The sequence below is a fragment of the Colletes gigas genome, unplaced genomic scaffold (assembly GCF_013123115.1).
Source record: "Colletes gigas isolate AHSC1104 unplaced genomic scaffold, ASM1312311v1 Colletes_gigas_Sc00018, whole genome shotgun sequence".
Lineage (NCBI taxonomy): Eukaryota > Metazoa > Arthropoda > Insecta > Hymenoptera > Colletidae > Colletes > Colletes gigas.
In genome coordinates, this window is record NW_025106647.1 from 1,436,950 (window position 1) to 1,460,364 (window position 23,415).

A 23,415-nucleotide genomic window follows, 5' to 3' on the forward strand; every position below is an offset into this window, starting at 1 on the left:
ACGTTAAAATATATACTTCTTTGATGTATCTGCCATTTGTTTCATGATGATTTTCTGAAGCATAAGCCAAAAAATATGAAACAAAATACATGCTAATATATATGTATATATATATTCTTGTTTTTTCTATATTCTATCTTCTATTTATCCCACGATGATTTCCAGAAACACAAACAAAGCAATATGAAACAAAATTGTAGCAATTCTTAATTCTTACTTCTGTAAACCTAGAACTTCCATAGGAATGCTCTGTAACAGAGTTTAATTGATCAGTAAAAGAACAAACAAAAATTTGGCACCTGAAACAAGACATTTCAACGTTAATAATAAACCTAGAATACAAGTACCGTGTACGTGTTATCAAATAATAGTAAAATAAAAATCATATTATTTAATGTCAGTGTTAAGGTAAAAAAAGAATAGATTAAACAATGTACAATGTACATGTAAATTTTCATTTATGCATTATTCATTAAAAATAATTCGACGTAATTCGAAAATATTGTTAGTCATTTAAATTAGAATAACTATATTTTCCTGCATTTAAATCTAAATTATTTTCATAAAAAAAGATCTACTAACGACCACGCGTTAATACCGACTCTATCAATATAAACTTTTGAATTGCATTTGTATACCTTTTTATTGCAAGCATTTTACTTATCATTTAATTAGAAACAAAGATCGCGAACAAACTTTAATCTTTGATAGAATTCAGAATATTTATAAAAATATATACTACATGCTTGCAAGAAATTGAAAAACAACTGCGGTTGAAAAAAAGTACTATATTTCGTAACAACTCTGATAACAAAAAGCTACAAATTTATTATCATCATCGTTACCCGATAAAATAAATTTATAAATGCATCAAATATATACTAAAATGGTAGAATCTACAAAAATTGTACATTTTAATTATAATTTGTTTAAAATTAATCATATCTTATTTCAGATACGTGCACGTTTTTTTATAGTATTTCTGTCGATAAACTCACAATTTCTAATATAAGAAATATGGTAAAAAGAAAAAATAATATCGTCCACTCGTGATAAATTGTAGACAAACCGTGAGTGGACTATTTTTCATATCGCAATGCTACTTTAATAAATATAAATTGAAAAATCTCCCGAGAGCAGCCACGTAGGGTGCTTCGTTACACGCAACTCTAATTTACTAATTAAAAAATTCTCAAAAACAATCGCGAGATGCTTCAATAATTGTAAAAATAAAAAATCTCCCGAAAGCAGCCACCTAAGGGAGCTTAGTTGTTCGTAACTCTAATAAAATGAGGTGCATCTATGTTAAATAATAGGCAACGCTAACTATAATGATGTTGATGGTGCAGTTGTCCTCCCAGATTGTTAAGAATTACATTTCGTGATTCCTGAATCCTACTCTGAAATGCAAACGCGAAAAGTGCAATAATTCGCAACTCTAAAAGCAATCGCTATTAAAGTAAGTTCATATTATAAAATTTGCAACGAGATCAACAATCATCTTTCGCTACGCTACTGCAAACCGTGATTAGCTTTGCACGCAACTCTACCCTGGAAAAGTAAACGCGAAAAATTAAGACAAAATTCATACAAAAACACGAGAGGAAGTGACACGGTAAATGAAATTACAGAAACTGTATTATTTTTTAACGGAATAAAAACTGTACGGCCCAGAATTGGGTATCAATTGATTCATTTGTTTGACGATACTTCATCTGTGCCTGGATATTATGTAAAAGAAGAAAGATTTTTCTGTTTCCTAGTTTTTATCGACTTCAGTAATTGAAATGGCTATATAGTTCGGAAGGTCACCGTTCTTTAACGACGAGGTCGCTCGAAAACTATTAAGTTGTTACCGGGTCGCCATGATGACACCAAGTTAATAACCTATACACTTCTGCAGCACGTGGATAATTTTGTTAAAACAAATGAGTTTATTCGTAATAAATAGGTAAGTGTACTTAATGGAGAATATGATGAGCTAGTACTAGTTCGAATGAAGGATTATTTATATTAACTAATCTTATTACATATTTTCATATTCAAATTGTTTTTGTTATTTTAAATTTGATTTGAACTTGTACTTCGTTTTCATAAACTGTTTTATTTAACTTTGTTATATAGTTTTTGTAATTAATGAGTATTATATATTAATAGGTATGAGGGTGAAAAGAAGGTGGAAACAGAAAATGAAAAGAAACATCTATCTGAATTACTGAAAAGAATAGAAGAACGTAAACGAAAGAAGCTAGCTAAAAATTATTCTAAAGATACAAAGGAATTTAAAGAAAGAAAAAAGAAACACAAGAAAAGAAAAATTCAAAATGATCCAGTGCAAGATATATCCATTAATGAAGATAAACAAAATAACATTGAATCACAGTGTGTGATGGAAGATGCAGATCAGAAAAAGCTGCCTAAAAGGAAGAAAAGGAAGAAAGAGGAAATTAAAACCGAAGAAAATGGAAATGCAAGTGATCAAGGAAACGAATCGTCTAATAAATTAAATGATTCAAACAATGTGCAAGAACAAACACAGAAACGATATAAAGATTTTATTATCCTGGGTACTAAAGCTTCAAGAAAAAAACAGGAAGTTAAGAGAATGTTACCAGAATGGTTAGCGGATCCAGAAATTATAGCAATTGATTTAAGCAGTGGTCCAAGCTTAGAAGAATTTAATTCAAGTTTAGATCCCAAAATGATCGAAGTTTTAACAACCAATGGTATCGATAAGTTATTCCCGGTTCAAGCTAGTATGATATCTTGGCTACTAAAATGCGATAAAGACAGACAGCAGGGATGGTGGTTACGCGATACATGTGTATCTGCTCCTACTGGCAGCGGTATGAATACATCCATTTAATACAATTAAAATTCTTGTTGTAAATAATTTTCTAGTAATACAGTTCCAGTTAATAGTATTAACTCTTTAATGAGTATGGTCAGACATATATGCTAGGTACAGTAGTGCCCACATAAGTGACCGCATTTTTGCCCACTTAAGTGTCCGTGGTTATCCCCACCAATTCTTAGAAGTCAAGCGGCTTCGAACATCGAACGTGTCGAGCGTAACTTGACACCGGTCGTTATTGATACATTGTATTATATGGTTTCGAGTACCAGCTATTGTATCTCACTCGCACTTATCCTCTTTCCTTATCTTCGTTGAATTCTGAGAAATAACCATGCCCACATAAGTGACCGAGGTCGGTTCCGAGTGTGGTCATTTAAGTGGGCACTATTGCAGTGTATGACTGTACATACAGGGTGTTCGGCCACTGCTGGGAAAAATTTTAATGGGGGATTCTAGAGGCCAAAATATGACGAAAATCAAGAATACTAATTTGTTGATGGAGGCTTTGTTAAAAAGTTATTAATGTTTATAGTTGCGCCTGTAGATAGGCAACCTGCGTACAGCTGCGTGCGCGCGATAGTGATTTTCACTCAGCATGAGAAACTCTACTTTGTGACGTATCGACAGCCTTACAGTTTTCTGAGTGAGAATCACTATCACGTGCACGCAGCTGTTCGCAGATTACCGTTCTACAAGCGGAACTTTAAACGTTAATAACTTTTTAACGAAGTCCCCATCAACAAATTGTTATTCTTGATTTTCGTCTTATATTGGTCTCTAGAATCTCCCATTAAAATTTTTCCCTGGGGTGACCGAACACCCTGTATATGGATTTATTATTAGGACTCTATTTTGTCAGAATAACTTATGGTAAATCTGCATTTTAGTGACTTTGCTCTAAATCAACATATTTTTTTACGAATTTTGAAAAGAATATTAACTCTAATATTAACACAGTTATAGTATTGATAGTCACGAAATAATAAAAGTGAAAATATATTTTTAATTACCTGTTATGAGATTTTTAAAAAGAAATTAAATCATTAATAGCATTTCATCAATTTATTTTAAGGTGGTAGAGTGAAAAATCAGATGATGAATATGTACATCACTCATTACTAATGTGTTAAAATAATGCTTAATTAGAATTTACCTGTATTATTATTTTGGGTATGGAGATCTCGATCGGGGCCGCAATTTTTTTCGGGATCAGGACGAGATTCCCAAAAATACCACGACTCCCGATATTTTTAGGTTTTTCAATACGTTCGATAATTTCGAGAAGCCGAAGGTCATCGCGTTCTTGAAAATATACAAATCTTGCTAATCGAAAAGGTTTATGTTAGTAATATTCCTGAATAATGTAGTTAATGATACAATCACGTCCGGAGCCATCTGAAGTAAATTTTTTTTATCTCATTTCGAACATCGGAATCTCTAGAGTTCTTAGTTTCCGCTCAAAACTAATCTTGGATTTCGTATTTTTAATACTTTTATATTGAGACTGTCCATTTATCTAGTTTGCTTAGATGCACAACCTGGAGAAAATTGTTATAAGATTATGAATTGTAAAAGATAGAGGGTAGAATAAAAATTGCATAAAATAGCAAGAAATGAACACTTCTGGGAATCCCGGATATTTTTGGGGTCCCGAACATTCTCGGGATTGGGCGAATTCATCCGCACAATTTTAATTGTTAGATTATTATTTATGAAATAAATTGTAACAAGGGGGTGGTAATCTATATTTCTGATTTCATTTCGTGCTCTAGGTAAAACTTTGGCATATGTTATACCAATTGTGCATATATTACAGTGTCGATTGGTACCAAAAATACGGTGTTTAATTGTTGTACCAGTACACGAATTAGCTGCACAAGTTCATAAGGTGATGGTTGCATATACATCCCACACAAGCCTGGGAGTTGCTTTACTCTCTGGTGCATTTTCATTTCAACAAGAACAAAATTCTATTTGTAAAAAGAGTATGTATTTGCCTGTTTTAGGATTAATGTACTATTTGTATCTTACATAAATTATAAAATCTTTGGTTCAATTTTCTAAGCCCTTAGAGGAGAATATGTATCTTTAGCGGATGTAATTGTTGCTACACCTGGACGTTTAATAGACCATATATTAAAAACGCCAGGATTTTCCTTAGATGATCTCAGATTTCTTGTTATCGATGAAGCAGACAGAGTTTCTGATTGGTTAGAATATCTTCCTGAGCATCATCGTAATGTTCCGCGATTAACACTCCTCAACATGCGTAACAGGTTATTTTCATATTGTTTTCATATGTCTCTTTGGTACATTTATAAAATGAAACATATCATATTTATTGATGTATTGGTACGGTTGTATAAAAGTAAGTGTTAAAGCACTTAGCTCCATTTGAATAGCTGTCTTTCAGATAAATGCAATAACCACTGTTATTTACATTATTATTTCTTAATTATCTTTGCCTCATTGTTGAAAAATGACATGTACACTAATTTTGTAGATAATGAATTTGTATGCATGATTAATTACTTTTGTTGAAAGTAAATTACTGTAATTTATAATGGGAGGTACTAAAGTTATACTAAAACTGAACATGATCTAGATAGAGCATACCCAAGGGAATTCATAAGCAGTATGAACAGGATATATTTTTTTAAATAAATAGGATAAAAGATGTTATGCACTAAACGATTAGTTACACACTAATTTGATATGTTTCAATATTGTCATATTCTTATTCTCTTAATATACAGGGTGTTCGGCCACCCCTGGTGGAAATTTTAATGGGAGATTCTAGAGGCCAAAATAAGACGAAAATTAAGGATACTAATTTGTTGATTGAGGCTTCGTTAAAAAGTTCTAGAAACATTTCTGGCCACACAGTATATTTTCGGTAAAGAATTTTTTTCTCGAAAGTACGTAGAATTTCGGGTGTATGTATATCCACCAAAAATTTACCTCTGTAACCAAAAATAATTTTTCCAGAATGATTTGAAATATTTTAATTTTGCCGAAAAATTTCACACCTCGAATTTTTTTCTCGAAAGTACGTAGGAATTCGGGGGTATGTTTATTCATAAAAAATGATTGTAATTGACCTCTACAATCAAAAATACTTTTTCGATGAATGATTTGAAATTTTTTAATTTAATTTTTTAATAACTTTTTGACGAAGGCGTAATCAATAAATTATTATTCTTCATTTTCGTCTTATTTTGGCCTCTAGAATCTCCCATTAAAATTTTTCCCAGTGGTGGCCGAGCACCCTGTATAAATATTTATCGTAATATTTATTACATTTTGAATCAATTTTATAATTATATTTTTAATTTCCAAATAGTAAAATGCCAGCACAGAAACTATTATTTAGTGCAACTTTATCTCAAGATCCAGAGAAATTGAACCGTCTTGGGCTTTTTAAACCAATATTGTTTACATCTGTATTGGTGCGTGATAAAGACGGAGATGTAAACTTAGACAAGGAAGTAGGCGATTTTATAGGTCGTTATACAAGTCCTGAAGAACTAACAGAACTTGCAGTATTGTGCACAGTAGAGTATAAACCAGTTGCTGTGTATCAGATGCTAGTTAGGGATACGTTTCCTAAAACATTAATGTTCACAAATTCCGGGGATACCGCTCATAGATTGGCTCTTTTGCTTCGATCGTTTTTATCTGACGAAAATGTAGCAGTTGGAGAGCTATCAGCGCTACTTATATCGAAGCAACGTGAAGATATACTTAAAAAGTTTACTAATGGAGAAACTCAAATGTATGTTTCATGTATCATCACACGATTAAGCTACTTGGAATGTATTTTATAAGTTTTGTCACATTTTTGTTATATTTTCAGTCTTGTGTGCTCAGATGCATTAGCCAGAGGTGTAGATATTCCAGATGTGCAATTAGTTATATCCTATGATCTTCCTAAACATATTAATGGTTACATTCACAGAGCAGGAAGAACAGGACGTGCGGGTAAACGTGGCACAGCAATATCTGTTCTTACATCTAAACAAGTGGGAATATTTAAGCACATGTTGACCAATGCTCATAAAACGGTGCCAGATATTGAAAAATTACAGTTAGAATCTATTGCAAATACACTAAATTATCCCAGTCACCTAGAAAAGCTAAAGGAAGATCTTGAAAGGGAGAAACAAAACAATTTACGACATGTGAAAACTGTTAAACGAATTAAATCGACAATCGCAAAATGAAGAAAAAGTATTATTGTACATATGTGCCAATTAATAAAGTACCTTGATTTTACACGTTAAAAAAAACGATTTGAATATTTTATTGATTAATTAGCAATTAAACGGGAGGTATAGAAACTCAATAAATACAGTTTATCAGGTAACATCGATAATAACAGTTTATTGTCTGAAGTTAATAGTATCGAATACCATGCTCGTTCTCTACCGCAATTCATCCAATAGGTAGTCTTGATATCTTCAAATTGTATACTATGTGTTACTCTATTGTTTTAATCTGTCGAAGGCAAGTTATTCACAATTTATATATATATATAAAAGATAAACGATCATGTATTGAATAACGATAGAGACACAATTACATTACTATTATTGCTGTGTGTAACTTCACTTCAAATTATCGGTTATACTTTGTACGCAGTAAAGTTTAACCGAGTAATAAATAAACGAACATGAACTAAGAAACGCAAAAAACATGGAATAAAAATCACTTTTCGCAAGCGAAATTAAATCGTTTCGTTCATTGCACATTATGACGGTTCGCTTTTACGTTTATATCTGTTATTACATGGGCGTAGACACAGCATACAATAATAGTTTTAAAAGCGCAGGTTTATAGCTTGTATTTAAATTTAGGGCATGTTCGAAGCTGTCGGGGTTTATCATCTAATATTTGTGACATGGAACTTCGATTATCGTGGCATACGTTGTCAAGTGATTGCAAGGAAATTCGCTTATTCATTATGATATTATGTTTTAACAGAACTTAAACAAAATGTTAAAACGTAGACTAATAAAGTTAAAAGCAAATATGCTAATGATTTTATTGGCCGACGTACACTGATGCACGATATAAAAATATGAGGTATATGTATTTTACGAGCGAAACAAATTTGTGCACGTTTATTAAAAGATTTAGATTCTTTACAAAAAATTGGCAAATTTTTATTTATCCAATTTAATGGATTTATTTTTGTGCTTAATTTAACATTTGGCATGTATTAAATGAAAATAATTTCTGTGAATTTCTAAAATGTGTTTAAAGATATGTCACGTGAATTGTTATAGCATTTTAATTAAGTCCGATTATTGAAGATTGTTAAAAATTCCAAAGATTTCGAAAAGCAGATCCCTCCATGGAATATAATTTATCATGAAGGGAGTATAGATAGTACTTGCATTAATTTAACACACTTTCGTAATTATTTCGACAAAACGATAAGCATAGTTGGATCCCCAAAAGCTTAACAGTTCAACAAAAGTTGAGTAATACTCGAATTTCGTTGTGAGAAATCTAACGAACGAGCAAGTTTCACATTCACTTATTTTGTAATATATTATCTTATGTATAGATAAGTGCTTGACAAGTGGTTAAACATCGTGTCTTTTCAGTTTTAATATGTTACATTCTGAGACTACTTTACACCGTATCATATAAAATGTAGTCCCGCTCAACATTACAATTACATTATACACGTATAATATACTCGTGCGCTATTCATTTTCTTAATCTTAATTTTCCTTCAACAATGTCAACATTCACTTCTGTGTTATTTACATGTCATATACTTATTACTGTGTGGTTTTTCATAGGTATATGTACATACATAAAACATGGTCCTATATGATTCATATGTATCGTTGCTGTGTATATGTATTTCATCCTTAGCGCCAATAAATTCGCTATGCTTACGAGGTAATCTTACGATAAGAGGATATTAAGGGGGTTCGCTTATTGTTAATAGTTTATCATAATTATATTATGTATATTCAGTTGAGTAAACGACATGAAGCAATCTGTTTCGTTCTTGAAATCGGGAATCGTTATATTCATCAACCCATTAATAGTTTGTAATGCTTGTCGCGTGATGCAATGCAAGGAACGGTGATATATGTATATGTATATATACACCAAATTTTCATTGATACGCTATTTTGTAAATTTTGTTTTGACTTTCTTTAATTACCGTTCTATGCATTGTATAGCAGGAATGTTACATTGAATGTTATAACAAATATTATGTTAATATCAATATGCCATAGATTAATTATACTTATACAAGACGAAAGGAGGTGAATCTATGTGGAAAAATAAATCAAAAATATACAGTGACATTTTTTTGTGGGGGGCTTCATTTTTGAATAAAACGATGTTAATGATTCGTGGAGCACGGGACGCTCGACTGTGTTATAGACTAGTCTTCGTTACATTTGTTTTTGCCAGCGGCGAACAGTACGCGTGATCCACAAACATTTAACATCGATTCATTCGAGAAAGAAGCTCCGTACGAAAAAATATCACTTCAAATTTTCGATTTATTTTTTCACGTAGATTCATTCACTTTCTCATTTGTCAAACAAAAAAAGAATAGTTCTATGAATTAATGGGTTAATGCTTATAAGTTATATAATCCAACTTTTAATAATAATTGAAATATGAAGAAATTATCGTAAACAAATTATGACATCTTTAATACAAAAGTTTAGCAGTATCAAATATTGTACAATTAAAATGATAGTTAATAAATGCTGAATTTAGAAGGAAAATCAATGGAGAAAGTGTAAAATAATTTTGCGTACCGAATCGCAACGTTATATGGAGCAGTATTGTTTAGTATTTTCTAAATATAATTTTTATCAACAACATATACTGTTGCCCAGAAAGTTTCCAATCAAACAGGACTTAACTATACCATACTTATTGTCGTGCCTTCCATTCTGCATATCGACTACAATATTGTAGTTTTTCTATTTAATAAGCGATCGAAATAAATTTGGTCAATTTACATTTGGTATGCGTATACTTAATCGCTAGCATTTAAATGTACGAGTTTACCCCTTCCAGTTGATTCTTTTCTACGAAGAATACAAGGTAATTCGTGTTTATTTTATAGAATAGTTTTCTTTTTATATGCAAATAAATAATAATTCAGTTTTAATATTTCATTTCTTTAAAATAGTATGCAATTTTATGGGAGCCTGCATAAATATTCTTTTCTTAAAGCTTACGAGTTAAAGATATCTTAAAAGCAAAAATTGCACAATTGTTTTGTAAAATTTGAAACGTATCGAAACAAAGTTTCCTATCATTTTGATTAACAATATTACCAATATCGTATTTATTTGTTACTTCTCGATTGTACAACACATAATACAGTCTAATGTTATGTACTATGCAACTATATGTATATTAAAAATTTACTTTAATGTGCATATTGATACACGCTCCTTCTAGTATAGTGTGACCAATTAAACAAATCCATGAGAATGTCGAAACTAATAGTAATGTCAAAATACGTTTTGAGGGTTGTCATTTTGTAAAATTGAATTCTGTATTGTTGTAACAATATCAGGGAATAATTTATATCTACGAACATACTATTTTAGAAAATAAATTTGTTTGTATATAAATTCTTTACATTTATATCTCTGTATTGGATATATTTTTAATTACATCAACCAATTTTCAGGAGGACGATATAAACCATATTGATAAAACTATAGCCTTCAATTTTAGGGATAGTTGCATAGTGAACGCAAATCCATTTTATAATCCTTTCGTAGATGTTTAAGAATACAGTTACTTTTACGAATTCACGCAAACGACAATTGAATAATAAATCATGCGCAAGTAAAATCTATAAGTCTTTAACAATGATCTTTTAATGTCAATTTCTCAAAAAGTTACTGTACAAAGTATAATAATAATTATTTTCACAATTATTATTATAAATATTAATCGAACGGTGTACATTAGAATTTCTATACGTATTTCAATGGTGATTTACAAAATATGTATATGTACTGAAATGCACATAAAAATGCAGGGAATACAAATGTAATGATAAATTCTCTAAAAATAGTTCGTTGGTAAAATAACTTTTATAATAATCGAAACTACTGCAGATGCACGGATATTAATTTTAATTTCAGATAAAGGATAATTTTGGATTACAGTTTCTAATTTGAAAAAAGTACAAACAGAATTGGTGGAAATTTTTCCTAATATAATTCATCTTAAAATATATTAAATTTTCTCTATTTACCAACGATAAACAAAAAAATTTGTATTTTATTACTCTTTCATTTTGCAGTTCTTGCGTAATTTTACTAATTTTATTACACAGAATGTGCAAGAAAATTCGTATTCAATTTCAGAGACACGTGTTCGTAGTACTCACTTAGGCCCTAAGTGAACAGAAATATTTTAATAAGTACAGTCCAAGAGCAATATATGTAGATTTATTTATATGCTGTTTTCCGTAATGATAATTTTATTTAATTTTGTTGGGCTTTGTATTGATAGATCAATATCAGTAATACTTTGCCACACTCATTTTTTTTTTTTTTAATTATATATAATGTGAATCCGTGAAAACTTCGTTCTTAACAAGAGTATCCTCTATTGTCAGATATTTCATACAGTGTTACGATACTTATGTACATATATACAATTTAAAACAATTTAAATTCCTCGATGTGCAGCAAAAAATACATGTGAAATCGAAAATAGTGAAAATAAGATGCAACAAGATCAAAGAGAAGGAGTTGGAAGACTATTTCAATTATTTTTAACATGCCCAAATGTTTATAAATGTTTTACAACGCGTTATTAATCAAAAGGAATATCCAACAAAGTACTAAAATTTATATAATTTCACAACGTAATAACAAAAAGTATACCTTTTAAACAAACACGGTTCCTCGTAAATCGTTGCGATATGAAGACTTAAAGTTTTCCTTGTTTCGTTTAGAGTTCGTGCGATCGTTCGTTGATTTACACGCAACCACTAAAATCTAGCGCGTCAGTCGATATTCGTTATCACTCGCGTATTTACAAAATGTCGTTGAGAGTAAGTCTCTCTTATTGGTCGCGCCGCAATAACTATACTTCGTTGAATCTAAAAGTATGCCATTGTTAAATTAAATAAAAGGAAGACTTATAGTTTTTCTCCGCAAGAGATTGCTCCGCCATTTGTCTACATTCTTTTCATGTTTGATTTCATATTAGAATTTTTTGTTTTTTTTTTTACCAAATATGCCCCAAAATATTGTTCAATTGTTACATATCAGAATATGTTTCCTGGTCTTTTGTATGGGAGCGTTGACTGATTTGTTATTGATCACCTGACATATAAAATGATGAAATAAATATGTAATTATTTACTGTTTTTTTTTTCTGCTGTTACTAACAGTTTCTTAAGTTATTCATTATTGAAAATTAAATATTTTAAAAAGTTTGTGTTCTGCCAAAATATATTGGATATTTTGATCAATCTTATACTTCGATATAAAATTTTCTTGCACTTCTATGATTCATTTTATAATTATAGCTAACGAAAAAGATTGTAATAATAAACTTCGTTGTATCATGTTTGAAGTAAACTGTGAATAACTTAAATGCATACATGAAAAATGTTGAATTTACGTTTTATTGATTCAGCAAGAGTTGAGATTTGTAATAAATTTATTCGTTTGGAACTCGGCATATTTAAAGTAAGAGCTTTTATGTAGAATTTAACTGCATTTAAGAATCCTTAGCCATCGATAACTTTATCAATTGTATTATATTTGTATATTCTACTTGTTTTGATATTAGGAATTAATCAACCCTGTTACTGCTGAATGTTTAATGAAAACTCGTGTTTGATCAAAGCAAGATGATTTCTACATTTTTACATTATTATAAGTTTTGTGATATTGTAAGTTAAAACTTAAAAGGTCAGCGTAATCAATCGTCAACGCGTGGCTCAAATATTAAGTTGTAAACGCTTCATCAGTCATCGTGTTTCAATTGCAAAATGCAAAGCTACGTTTCTCTATCAGATATGAACAGTATTTTCACGATCGTGTCTTTCGTAAACAACGAATCATAGTTTTATTTTCTACCTTATTTCCGAATCATCTTCGAGTTTCCTTGGTATCGTTAAATTTCCTCGACGTTGATGTGTTTTTCTTTTTAAAGAGTAAACATCATCGTCGAGGGGAGTAACGAAAAGAGGATTGCAGTGACTGATAACGTATACTGCCTGGAATTGGCAGCACTTGCTATCACCCATGGCGGCGACAATGTTGGCAAAGCGAGCGGCCTTTCCGTTCTGTGGCCCTCCTGAACGGTACTTCCAGCCATAATCTGAGTTGTACCAAGGTCGTCGTCGCTTCCTGGAGAATCGAAATCGTCGGAACCACCGCTGTGTATCCGCCTACCGTTGAGTTTCTTCTTCTTCTCCTTGGATATTGGCATCTTCCGGGACTTTTGTTTGGTGTTCTTCGCGTAAGTGTTGGGGGTGGTTTCCGCGACAAGATGCAGCTCTGAATCAGGAAGGGAATTAATTAGATAGGATTGGAATAGTGTCTATTACGATTGCTTTAGGAAATACAAAGAGAATGAGGCTCTTCCTTTGAAAAGTATGAGGTGTCACGTTTCTGTAATTATCTAGTATATCTATGTATATTATATTGTATATCTTTTTATTATACAGGGTGTTCGGCTACTCCTGGAAAAAATTTTAATGGGAGATTCTAGGGGCCAAATAAAACGAAAATCAGGAATATTAATTTCTTGATCGAGGTTTCGTTAAAAAGTTATTAAAAAATTGAATTAAAAAATTTTAAATCATTCTGGAAAAATTATTTTCGGTTGCAGGGGTCAATTACAATCATTTTTTGTCAATATACATACCCTCGAAATCTTGCGCATTTTCGAGAAAAAAATTCAGTACAGGCGGAACTTTAAACGTTAATAACTTTTTAACGAAGCCTCAATCAACAAATTGGCATTCTTGATTTTCGTCTTATTTTGGCCCCTAGAATCTCCCATTAAAATTTTTTCCAGGGGTGGCCAAACACCCTGTATTGTGCGATGATGTACATATGTACCTTGTAAGCTGATGACACCTTCAGCCTTCCCCATAGCATTCACAGACGAGCACACGTATTCTCCAAAGTCCTTTTTCTCCAAAGAATTCACAGTGAGGTTCATCTGCCAAGTGTAATCGTTCAGAGAGTACTCTGACATCGCATACTTGTCACTGGGTAACAATTTCTCCCCTGTACAAAGAATTAATTATTTACATTTTAAAAATATATTTAGCAAATTCTAAATTTATCTGGCAAAATAATGAAACTAATAAAATTTATTAATTGTTTAAAAAATTATTTTAAATATTAGACTCTTTTATATCAAAACTAATGGTGACTTATATTTATCTATGAATAAATTTATCGTTAAAAGTATATTGAACTTGAGTAGTATCTTGAAAGATTTGAAAAAAGGATGTGTTTGTTACCTGTATTCCTATACCAAGTGTTCATTGCACGTGGACATGCTTCGACGTGACATTGAAGAACAACGTTGCTGTCGAATGGTGCAGCTATTAATTCACTTGTTATTTTTATAACAGGTTGAACTGAAACAAAAATATACTTGGGTTAATATAATTTAGTATATAATGAACATCTATTTTGTTTCTTGTATGTAAATTAATACGAAACAAGTATAAACAACTGCTCCAAGTTTCAGATTATCAGGCACAAGAAATTAATTATTATAAAGTAACGCATAAGAGATTGAACAAATAGGTAATCTATGTTGTATATTGTCAAATATTTGAATGGGCAAGATTATAAAAAAGAGAGAGAGAAATGATAAAAAAAGAGTATCCAATATTTTATAACATTATTGCAATATGTACAATATAAAAACATTAATAACAATTAACAATCGGTTTGTTTATAATGGTAAAAATATCGTAAAAATAAACGAAGAAACGATAAAATTAATATATCTGTAAACTATTTATGGTTTTGTTATTATGGTAAAAGGAAAAATTGAAATGCTGGGAATCACATTGCACGAATAATTGTGATTTCGGTGCAATTTCGTACAGCTATTCGGTTGTTCGTATATTCGATGTTAATTCTATAAAAATTGTACGTAATTTCGTCGCTTTGAGCATTCCTACTTGTCGTGTTAAATAAACTTCTGTATTTAATGTCCCGCTTCACAGCTGTTTTACGGATATTGTCGGTTTGTAATTAAAGCGGCCGTGTACACAGAAGTACAAACATTGCCGTAATTAGTATGAATAGCAAAATACACGAACATAATTAACGTTCCTCGTTTCAATTTCGAATATCAATTTATTAATAATATGATGTATTATTTCCTACTCTCCAGGTTGTAAGGTCATTCTATGTAACTATTACAAAAACAAAATGAAAGAATTTTAACCCTTGGCTACCCCCACAGAAATCTAAAAGAGCGTCTAAAACATTCTTTTTCTATTAATAATTAAGTAAATGTACAATTTGAAATTCTTTTAAAAATTACTTTGAATTTAATGTTTAGTTGTTTTATGCAGAGAAGAGATCAATAGAATGTTTTCCTTTTTAAGTATTGGAATTTCCACAGTGCAGATATATAGCATCTATTAACTGGTGAGAGTAAATATCTTGTTGAAAAGAATTTTTGTGTAGTTTTGTCTGAAATCCTTCCATATACAGAGCGTCCGGCCATCTCTGGGAAAAATTAAAATGGGAGATTCTAGAGGCCAAAATAAAACGAAAACCAAGGATACTAATTTGTTGATTAAGGCTTCGTTAAAAAGTTATTAACATTTAAAGTTCTGCCTGTAGAACGGGCTCTAGAGCTCCATTAATACGCATTGTTTCAATTTTGAATCATTAAAATCCTTCAATCCGTCCAGAAATTACGATTTTTTAAAGATATGCATAAAATTTCAGTGAAACATGTCATGTATGGTCAGTCATTATATTTTAGGTAAGGAATTTTTTTCTCGAAATTGCGTAGGATTTCGGGGGTATGTCTATTCACCAAAAATGATTGTAAATGACCTCCACAACCGAAAATAATTTTTCCAGAAAAATTTGAAATTTTTTAATTTCCCCCAAAAATTTCAGCACCTACTTGAATTTTTTTCTCGAAAGTGCTTAGGATTTTGGGGGTATATCTATTCACCAAAAATTATTGTAATTAACCCCGGCAACTGAAAATAATTTTTCCAGAATGATTTGAAATTTTTTACTTTAATTGTTTAATAACTTTTTAACGAAGCCTCAATCAACAAATTAGTATTCTTGATTTTCGTCTTATTTTGGCCTGTAGAATCTGACATTAAAATTTTTCCCAGGGGTGGCCGAACACCCTGTATAACATTTTCCTAAAAATCTACTAGGCAATGATATTAAACTAATCTCTTTTTGTAAATCACTTGGAAACGAAAAATAAACAATAATAAATGAAAGAATTAAGAAAAGTTGTACGATGAAATCATAACATTATAAAATATTCGATGCAGTACAATATAATATTATTTTTCTATCATTTTTCCTGATTTTTAATGTTGTTTAACATAAATAAACACTTTTCAAACTGAATTTTATTAATTACTAAAGTATTTTACAAATTAGAATATAACTTCCGTTTTTCAATTACTAAACATTTCGCTCGAAAGCGTTTAAATACTTCCGTGAGCCACTGTGCGTTCTTTTTTTTTATGATCTTCTATGAACTCATGAGAGTATTTACACAGCACTGTAGGCAGTCATAAAATGAAAGTAACGTGTATTTAAGAGTGCGTGATTAAGAGATACGCTCTTTAACCGTACATATGCCGAGGAAATTAACAAAATTGCAGAAAATTCTAGAACGATGTTAAAACTGTTTATGAACTTCTAATTAGTCTGGGGATCGTATGCATTTATAGTGTATGCTAATACGGAAAACATGAGAAACATTTAATTACATGTATGTATGTGAAATACAGAAGTGCTTTAAATAATTATTTTGCAGAACTTGAGATATTAGTAAAGCTTAATAGCAGAGGAAATATAGCGATATTTGTTTCTACGAAAAATGTACAATACAGGTATCGTTCTAGAGAAATATTTTCTGCTTGCATGCGACTCGAGAATGGTAACTATCAATTATCCACTATGTCGAACAACTATGTTTATACGTACAAGTGACTTCAACCGAATAACGTTTGCTGACTGTCGGAGGTACATTGTTGCTGGCAATACAAAGATACGTGCCCATCTCCTGTCTGAGGACGCCACTCAACTCCAGAGTCTCGCCTACGTGAGATTTTATAGCTGAAAAATAGAAAATATCTCTGATATTAACCGTTATTCACGGCAACAAAAATAGAAAATAGGTTACTTTGTTTCTTCGAACATGTCTACAAAATAGTTCAAATAATTGGTTTATTGTACCATCAATCATTCCACATTCACTGAGCTTCTACAAGTGTCTATTAGACAGCCTACTGATATTTGTTGCGATATGAGTTGAATCATCATTTTTTTACATTACAAGAGCTACGAATTTAAACCCATTGCTAAAACAAAAGTCGTATTCAAAATATTGTATTCAAACAAAACTCTGCCGAATTCTGCATCCTAAGAGCTTGTTGTAATGATTACTTGGCATAGGGGACTTTTAACCGATTTGGATGATTGTTACCAAGTAACAACATTAATTACAGCGGGGCCCATGTACGCCCACCAAAAGGTCTAAAGAAACCCCCCTGACCCGTAGCAAGAATAAGTTAATGAAGCCATCGACCATCGGTTGTCTTCCACGCCGTTTTATAATCCGCAATTTGGTTCTCTATTTTTTGCTTAAACATTTTTCAGTTTTATTTCGTCTTGCATGTCTTAGTAAGGTCAAGGCGCTTCATAAAAATTATTACCTGCTACGGTCGAGGCACGCGGAATTTCCCGGACGTCATTCGATGGTGCCCTCGGTACCTAACGGTGCCCGATGGCTTGGAGGCGGTCACCTGTAATATTTTCGACAAATACTTCTCCAATCAGGGAAAACGACCGCCTTTCCTGACAAAATTCAAAATACCACAACAGCCAATCCGCGTGCCTCATCTCCGTCAGAACCCAAGGCCGATTTGTATTTAAGGGTAGCTTTTCTGACGGGGAGAGATATAACAACAAAAAGTTTGAATCGGTTACCATCAAATACACATTTTTTAAACCAGCTAGCAAAGTTAAACAAGAAAAGTGAAGACCGCACTGTAGTAGACTAAGATAGATTATTAAATATTAAAATAGTTAATTGTATCTCAATCATTACACCAACCACCAAATATTCAAACGCTATTAAGTTACCGCTTGAAGCGCATCACAGAACGAAAAAGATAAGTGTGCGCGCTGAACAATGATTTTCAAATAAGTTATAGAACTCGACATTCTAAACAAGTTTTTATCATAGATATAACCCACGCTCGGCTTTAGTTTCCGGGATATTTGCAAAATTCTGTTATAATGTAACGTAGTAGTATCGATAGAATTTTGCAACTACATACTTGTTTGGTATGTCGAGTTCTATAACACATTTAAAAATCATCCAAATCGGTGAGGAGTGAATGATTCAGCAGCTTAAACCCATTGTTTGTATCGAAACTTGTATCGCAACAAATATCAGCGCGTTGAAATACGTATTAAAAGTCTTGTCGCGTCGCGAGGGGGAAAAAGGAGACCTGAACGGTCACATCAATTGACCGTCCAACGCTTTGTAGTCGCATTCATTGCCTCGACGTGTCTTTTAAACGCCGAATTGCTTTGTAGCGATCACACGCGTTGAGCGTTTCAGAAATCGGCGAGGCGGTTGTAGAATCGGAAGACGATGCCTACGCACTCTGTCGGAGGGAACCAGAGGCGCGCCCGTATAAATAGCGGACCCCCAATCCCTCGAGCCTGAACGCATGAAATACATAACCCCACATTACATAAATATATACCAGTCACTAATAATTATCCTAAATGCAGGTTAAAGGGTCCCCTGCCCCAGGTACTGCAGCTAAACAGGAATAATAACAAAAAAAAAAAAAAAAAAAAAAGTCTGTGACAGATTCGCTGGACATCTCAGACAAGTCACATCGCACATCTTAGTAGATTCCTCGTAACACTTGACTAATATTTCAAAACATTTAGTAAATAATGTCTGTTTTTGGTGATCCAGTCCCTTTTCCATTGATTTACTCACACTTTAAGAATTATTCTCTTTTGTGAAAATAGTGAATGTTGTAATAAAAATGGAATGAACGATGTGGGAATACATACGAATAGAGAACATTGCAATTGAGTTTGACAGCGGAAATCGAATGTATAATATAGCAGTGGGTTTGATATAGGAAACTTAATATCCACATGATATCAATGCGCAGGACACTTATTCGGTAATAAAACGCGACCGTAAAATGTTCCGTGCACACATTGGGACGTAAATCGCCGTCCACAAGGTAATTAATTAACGACAATGAGCCACGAGACAATCGATTATTCTCCATTGACGCGTTGCGCGATACTTTCCAGAGCGATATTTCAACTCGCGGCTCACCAAGGCGGCTGGCATAACGGGAATATCAACGAAATTATCAGACGCGAGCCCAGTCTCTAAAGTAAACTCGTATTTTATGGCTTATGATTTTAATTAACTCTCTTTAAACGTAAGGCCGTTTAACGATGCAGAAGAAATATTGCTGGGGCGGAGCGAAGGGTTACCACCAGACATCTTTATTCACACCATTAAGCTACGCGAATCCTTTCTTAACTCCACGAGATCCTTTTCCCTTCAAACTTCCAAATAATTTGTCTTGTTTTCCGTCTTTCTCCTTCCCTAATTGTGGAACAGACAGAATTTGTACGTATAATCGTAATATTTATCGGTACGCGTTATAGTTGTAATTCATATTAAAGATTCCTTGTTTCTAAGAAGCTGACCGAGTGTAGTCGTTGCATATTAAGTAAATAAACAAAAGTATACATATGTATATGAGAAGTAATATTCAGTACATTTCGATTTGTAACAAATGCTGTAATGCCATTTTGTATTATTTAAATTTAACTATGGAAAAATATGAGACTTTCAGACAATTTATATAAGACAAGCTGGTTGAGAATTATAAAAATCACTAAAGTAGTTTGAATTATATTTATCAAAAACTGTCACATAAACTATGAACAAAATAATACGTGATAATATCTAATAACTTCGTTGTTGTTGTTTATTTTCAATTAATTTATTGATTTTTCGATAGAATTAGTTAACGCCATTTTCTGAATTTATTTTTTTGTAACGGCCAGTGTTGGATGTCCACTTTCAGCCAGATAAGTTGTTGCAAATGGAAGTGACTATTTTATTGCTTTTTTTATATTTCTAACAAAAATTTAGAATTAAATTCAAATTTAGAAGCTGAATTCTTACATTGTTTCTGTCCATCTTCCCTGAGAATAATATTCCGGCCGTCTTCTCGTCTCCACGTGACTGTGGGTTTTGGTGAACCGGTCGCGACGCACCTTAATCTTATGTTACCGCCTTCTTGCGCTACCATACCCTCAGCAGATTCATCATCCATGATGTCTGGGGGTATCACCACGTCCATGTATCCTTTCTGAAAACATAAAAGTTATAATATATTTTGAAATCAGTAAATACAATAACAGTACTATGTAAACAATTTTTAACAGTGAATTAACCCCTTCACATTCTCGCAACATTGACAAAATCGGTTTAAAAATTATCTGCCTTTTTTTTATAGATTATCCAACTATGTTTGGTGCAACGAAAATAGAAACAAGTTGCAAATAAGTTTTTCTGTGTTCATAACAATATTTTGTTCATGTTAGTAAAAATTTATCTAACCATATACATGGGTACATTTTTGTAACTAGTGTTCAGAGTTTCGACAAAATCAGGGACACGAAGGTCTTGTACTATCCTTGTTAAGCCATCTCACATTGAAATTTGAGAGAAGGATTTTCTTTTTTAAATTTAAAAATTTAAAAATTCTTGCCGTTAAAATATTTTTCGATTTCTTCAAAGTCTACGTTTCTATGTATTTCTGTACTGGAATGATGGTTTCAATAATTCCGTTTCAAAGTCTTTTTGTACAGTTCAGCAGAACAAATTAGAAGTTTAGTATGCGTCTGTCGATTAACCTTTCTTAAATTCCATTTCACGAGGATGGTAGATGTGCGAAGTACTTTCGGCTCAAACTAATTATGTACAGTAACTGTGTAGAAACTGCATTACGTAAGGACTCTCCGGAAAGTGCAAAGGGTCTCGGGTGTTTCGTTCTAGAGCGGAAAATTATTTTTGCTAGTGTAAGTTCATGTGCCATGTATAATACAGACGACCCATTTTAATAATCGGTGTGCACGCGAATAAGACAGTAACATGCAATAATAACCGTCTATGAAATAGAACCGAAGCACCTGATTTTTATAAATTATCTCAAAGCCATCTAAAAATATAAGACAAATCGTTCTGGAAAAATTATTTTCGGTTGCGGGGGTCAATTACAATTATTTTTGGTGAATAGACATACACCCGAATTCCTACCCACTTTCTAGAAAAAAATTCGAGAAGGTGTGAAATTTTTCGATGGAAAAAAATATTTCAAATCGTTTTGGAAAAATTATTTTCGGTTGTGGGGGTCAATTACAATCATTTTTGGTGAATGGACATACCCCCGAAATCTTGCGCATTTTCGAGAAAAAAATTCAGAACGGGCGGAACTTTAAACGTTAATAACTTTTTAACAAAGACTCCATCAACAAATCGGTATTCTTGATTTTCGTCTTATTGTGGCCTCTAGAATCACCCATTAAAATTTTTCCCAGGGGTGGCCGAACACCCTGTATATTTTATATATGTATATAAAAATATAATATAATACAACATAATTATGAGACAGTCTATTTTGTTACAGTTTCACAAAAATAAAAACTCTGACATTTGCATAGAATTTTATTGCATTTATTCAAAAGTTGTGGAAAAAACTTGTCTGTTGTATTTTCTTTGAATGTTCTTCTTTAAAATATAGATATATGCGAAGTTGTCCTTTTTAATAACTTTCTCCTAGACAGCAATAATTAATCATTGTTCGGTATACATCGATATTATATCTTTGACGTAAACTCTGATCATGCAAACGCGTTAAAAGGGAGCACTTAGAGCCCTTTGTAAGACGTAATAGCAAGCTGTCAAAGAGTCCAACTACATAAAACCTGCATCTATCCTTGTGTATAGCGTTCAAGTCTGGTGGATTTTATGAAAACAAGTTTACCGAAGATTCAAAGATTACAAATCAAATTGTATAGCCGAATAAGGGGGTCAAATGTGCCCCCAAACCGAATGGAACGAGCCACGGGTCATTCGATAGCAAAAAAAAAATAACCCCTGTGTGCAAATTTTTAACTTGAAATCTCGACCGTGGGGGTAGTAATGGGGTGAAAACGAAAATCATGTTTTTGAATTATTTCTCTTGACCTATTGAGTAAAAAAATGTAAAAAAATTCAGAGACATTTCGGGTACCGGGGCACATACTTTGGGAGATTTTCAGATTTTTTGATTGAAGAACCAGGTAGTGAAAAATAAAAAACAGCAAAAAATGCCGAAAAATGCCGATTACGTATTGAAGGAGGCCCGGAACTACTTTTATACTTTTACAGTAAACAGGTATTACTATTACTATTACTCTCAATTTTTTTCAGATTTTTCATTTTGGTGCGCCGCAGTGAAAAAAAATAAAAACCGAGTTTTTCCTCGTTTTCTGCGTATTAGAGTAACTTACACGTTGAATTTTTATGCATCCTTCAATATATAAGTGTTTTGTAGACTGTTTAATGTTTCTACACTAAGCAGAATTACATAACAATTGAAACAAATAAAATAAAGCCAACCATTGGGTCTATATATCCTAAAAAATCAACGATATTTTCAACGGCGTCGATGGCGCAGCGTTAGAGTGTCCGACTGGTGAACCGCTGGAAGTTTTTTACCGTAGGTTCGAGTCTCTCTTCTGGACTTAGTATTTTTTTTTTCAAATTCTAACTATATAACAATGCTTTATATTTATTTATAAATGTTCTGATAGCATTTTACAAATATTTTAACCTGAAATATGTATAAATATAGTCTTGAAGTGTTTTTTGCGTTTTTATTTTTTTTGTCAACCACGATTATTGTTTAACATCTCTTACACTGAAATTAATGTGAAATGTTAGTTTTCAAATCTCTTACCTTTGACTATTGTGAATGGATGGGAGCAGAAGATTGTATATTGGCTTACTATTACTTCTTCTCGCCCTTCGATCAAGCAGATCTTTCCTTCTCGTTCTCTTTCTTTGATAAATATGAATGTTTGCTGCGGCTTTAGTATCGAACGTAGACATGTAAGGGTTATTATCCTTTCCTTACTGCTGGTTTTAAAGATAATGAAAACACTTGTAGGACCAACCTCTACGGACCATGCCAAGTAATTATGTATAAATCCCATCGCATACAGTAGCTTGAA

At 32.2% G+C, this 23,415-nt stretch overlaps 2 protein-coding genes across 2 annotated transcripts in view; one reads left to right on the plus strand and one right to left on the minus strand.

Annotated features, from left to right (window-relative positions):
• The first annotated feature begins 1,856 nt into the window (after positions 1-1,856).
• Positions 1,857-7,094, plus strand: LOC122400410 (ATP-dependent RNA helicase DDX51). The gene is made up of 6 exons (XM_043401863.1): positions 1,857-1,951; positions 2,158-2,846; positions 4,630-4,842; positions 4,923-5,133; positions 6,201-6,632; positions 6,714-7,094. The coding sequence occupies exons 1-6, from the start codon at positions 1,929-1,931 to the stop codon at positions 7,078-7,080; spliced, it is 1,935 nt and encodes a 644-aa protein (XP_043257798.1). The 5' UTR covers positions 1,857-1,928; the 3' UTR covers positions 7,081-7,094.
• Positions 7,095-13,036: 5,942 nt separating this feature from the next.
• The window catches only part of LOC122400512 (lachesin-like), a 31,889-nt gene continuing 21,510 nt past the window's right edge, over positions 13,037-23,415 (minus strand). Inside the window, exons 4-8 of the mRNA XM_043402034.1 lie at positions 20,321-20,507; positions 17,062-17,193; positions 14,367-14,486; positions 13,957-14,127; positions 13,037-13,389 (exon numbers count right to left, since the gene is read on the minus strand). Of these exons, the coding sequence (XP_043257969.1) occupies positions 13,037-13,389; positions 13,957-14,127; positions 14,367-14,486; positions 17,062-17,193; positions 20,321-20,507 (963 nt within the window). The remainder of the gene's footprint in view (positions 13,390-13,956; positions 14,128-14,366; positions 14,487-17,061; positions 17,194-20,320; positions 20,508-23,415) is intronic.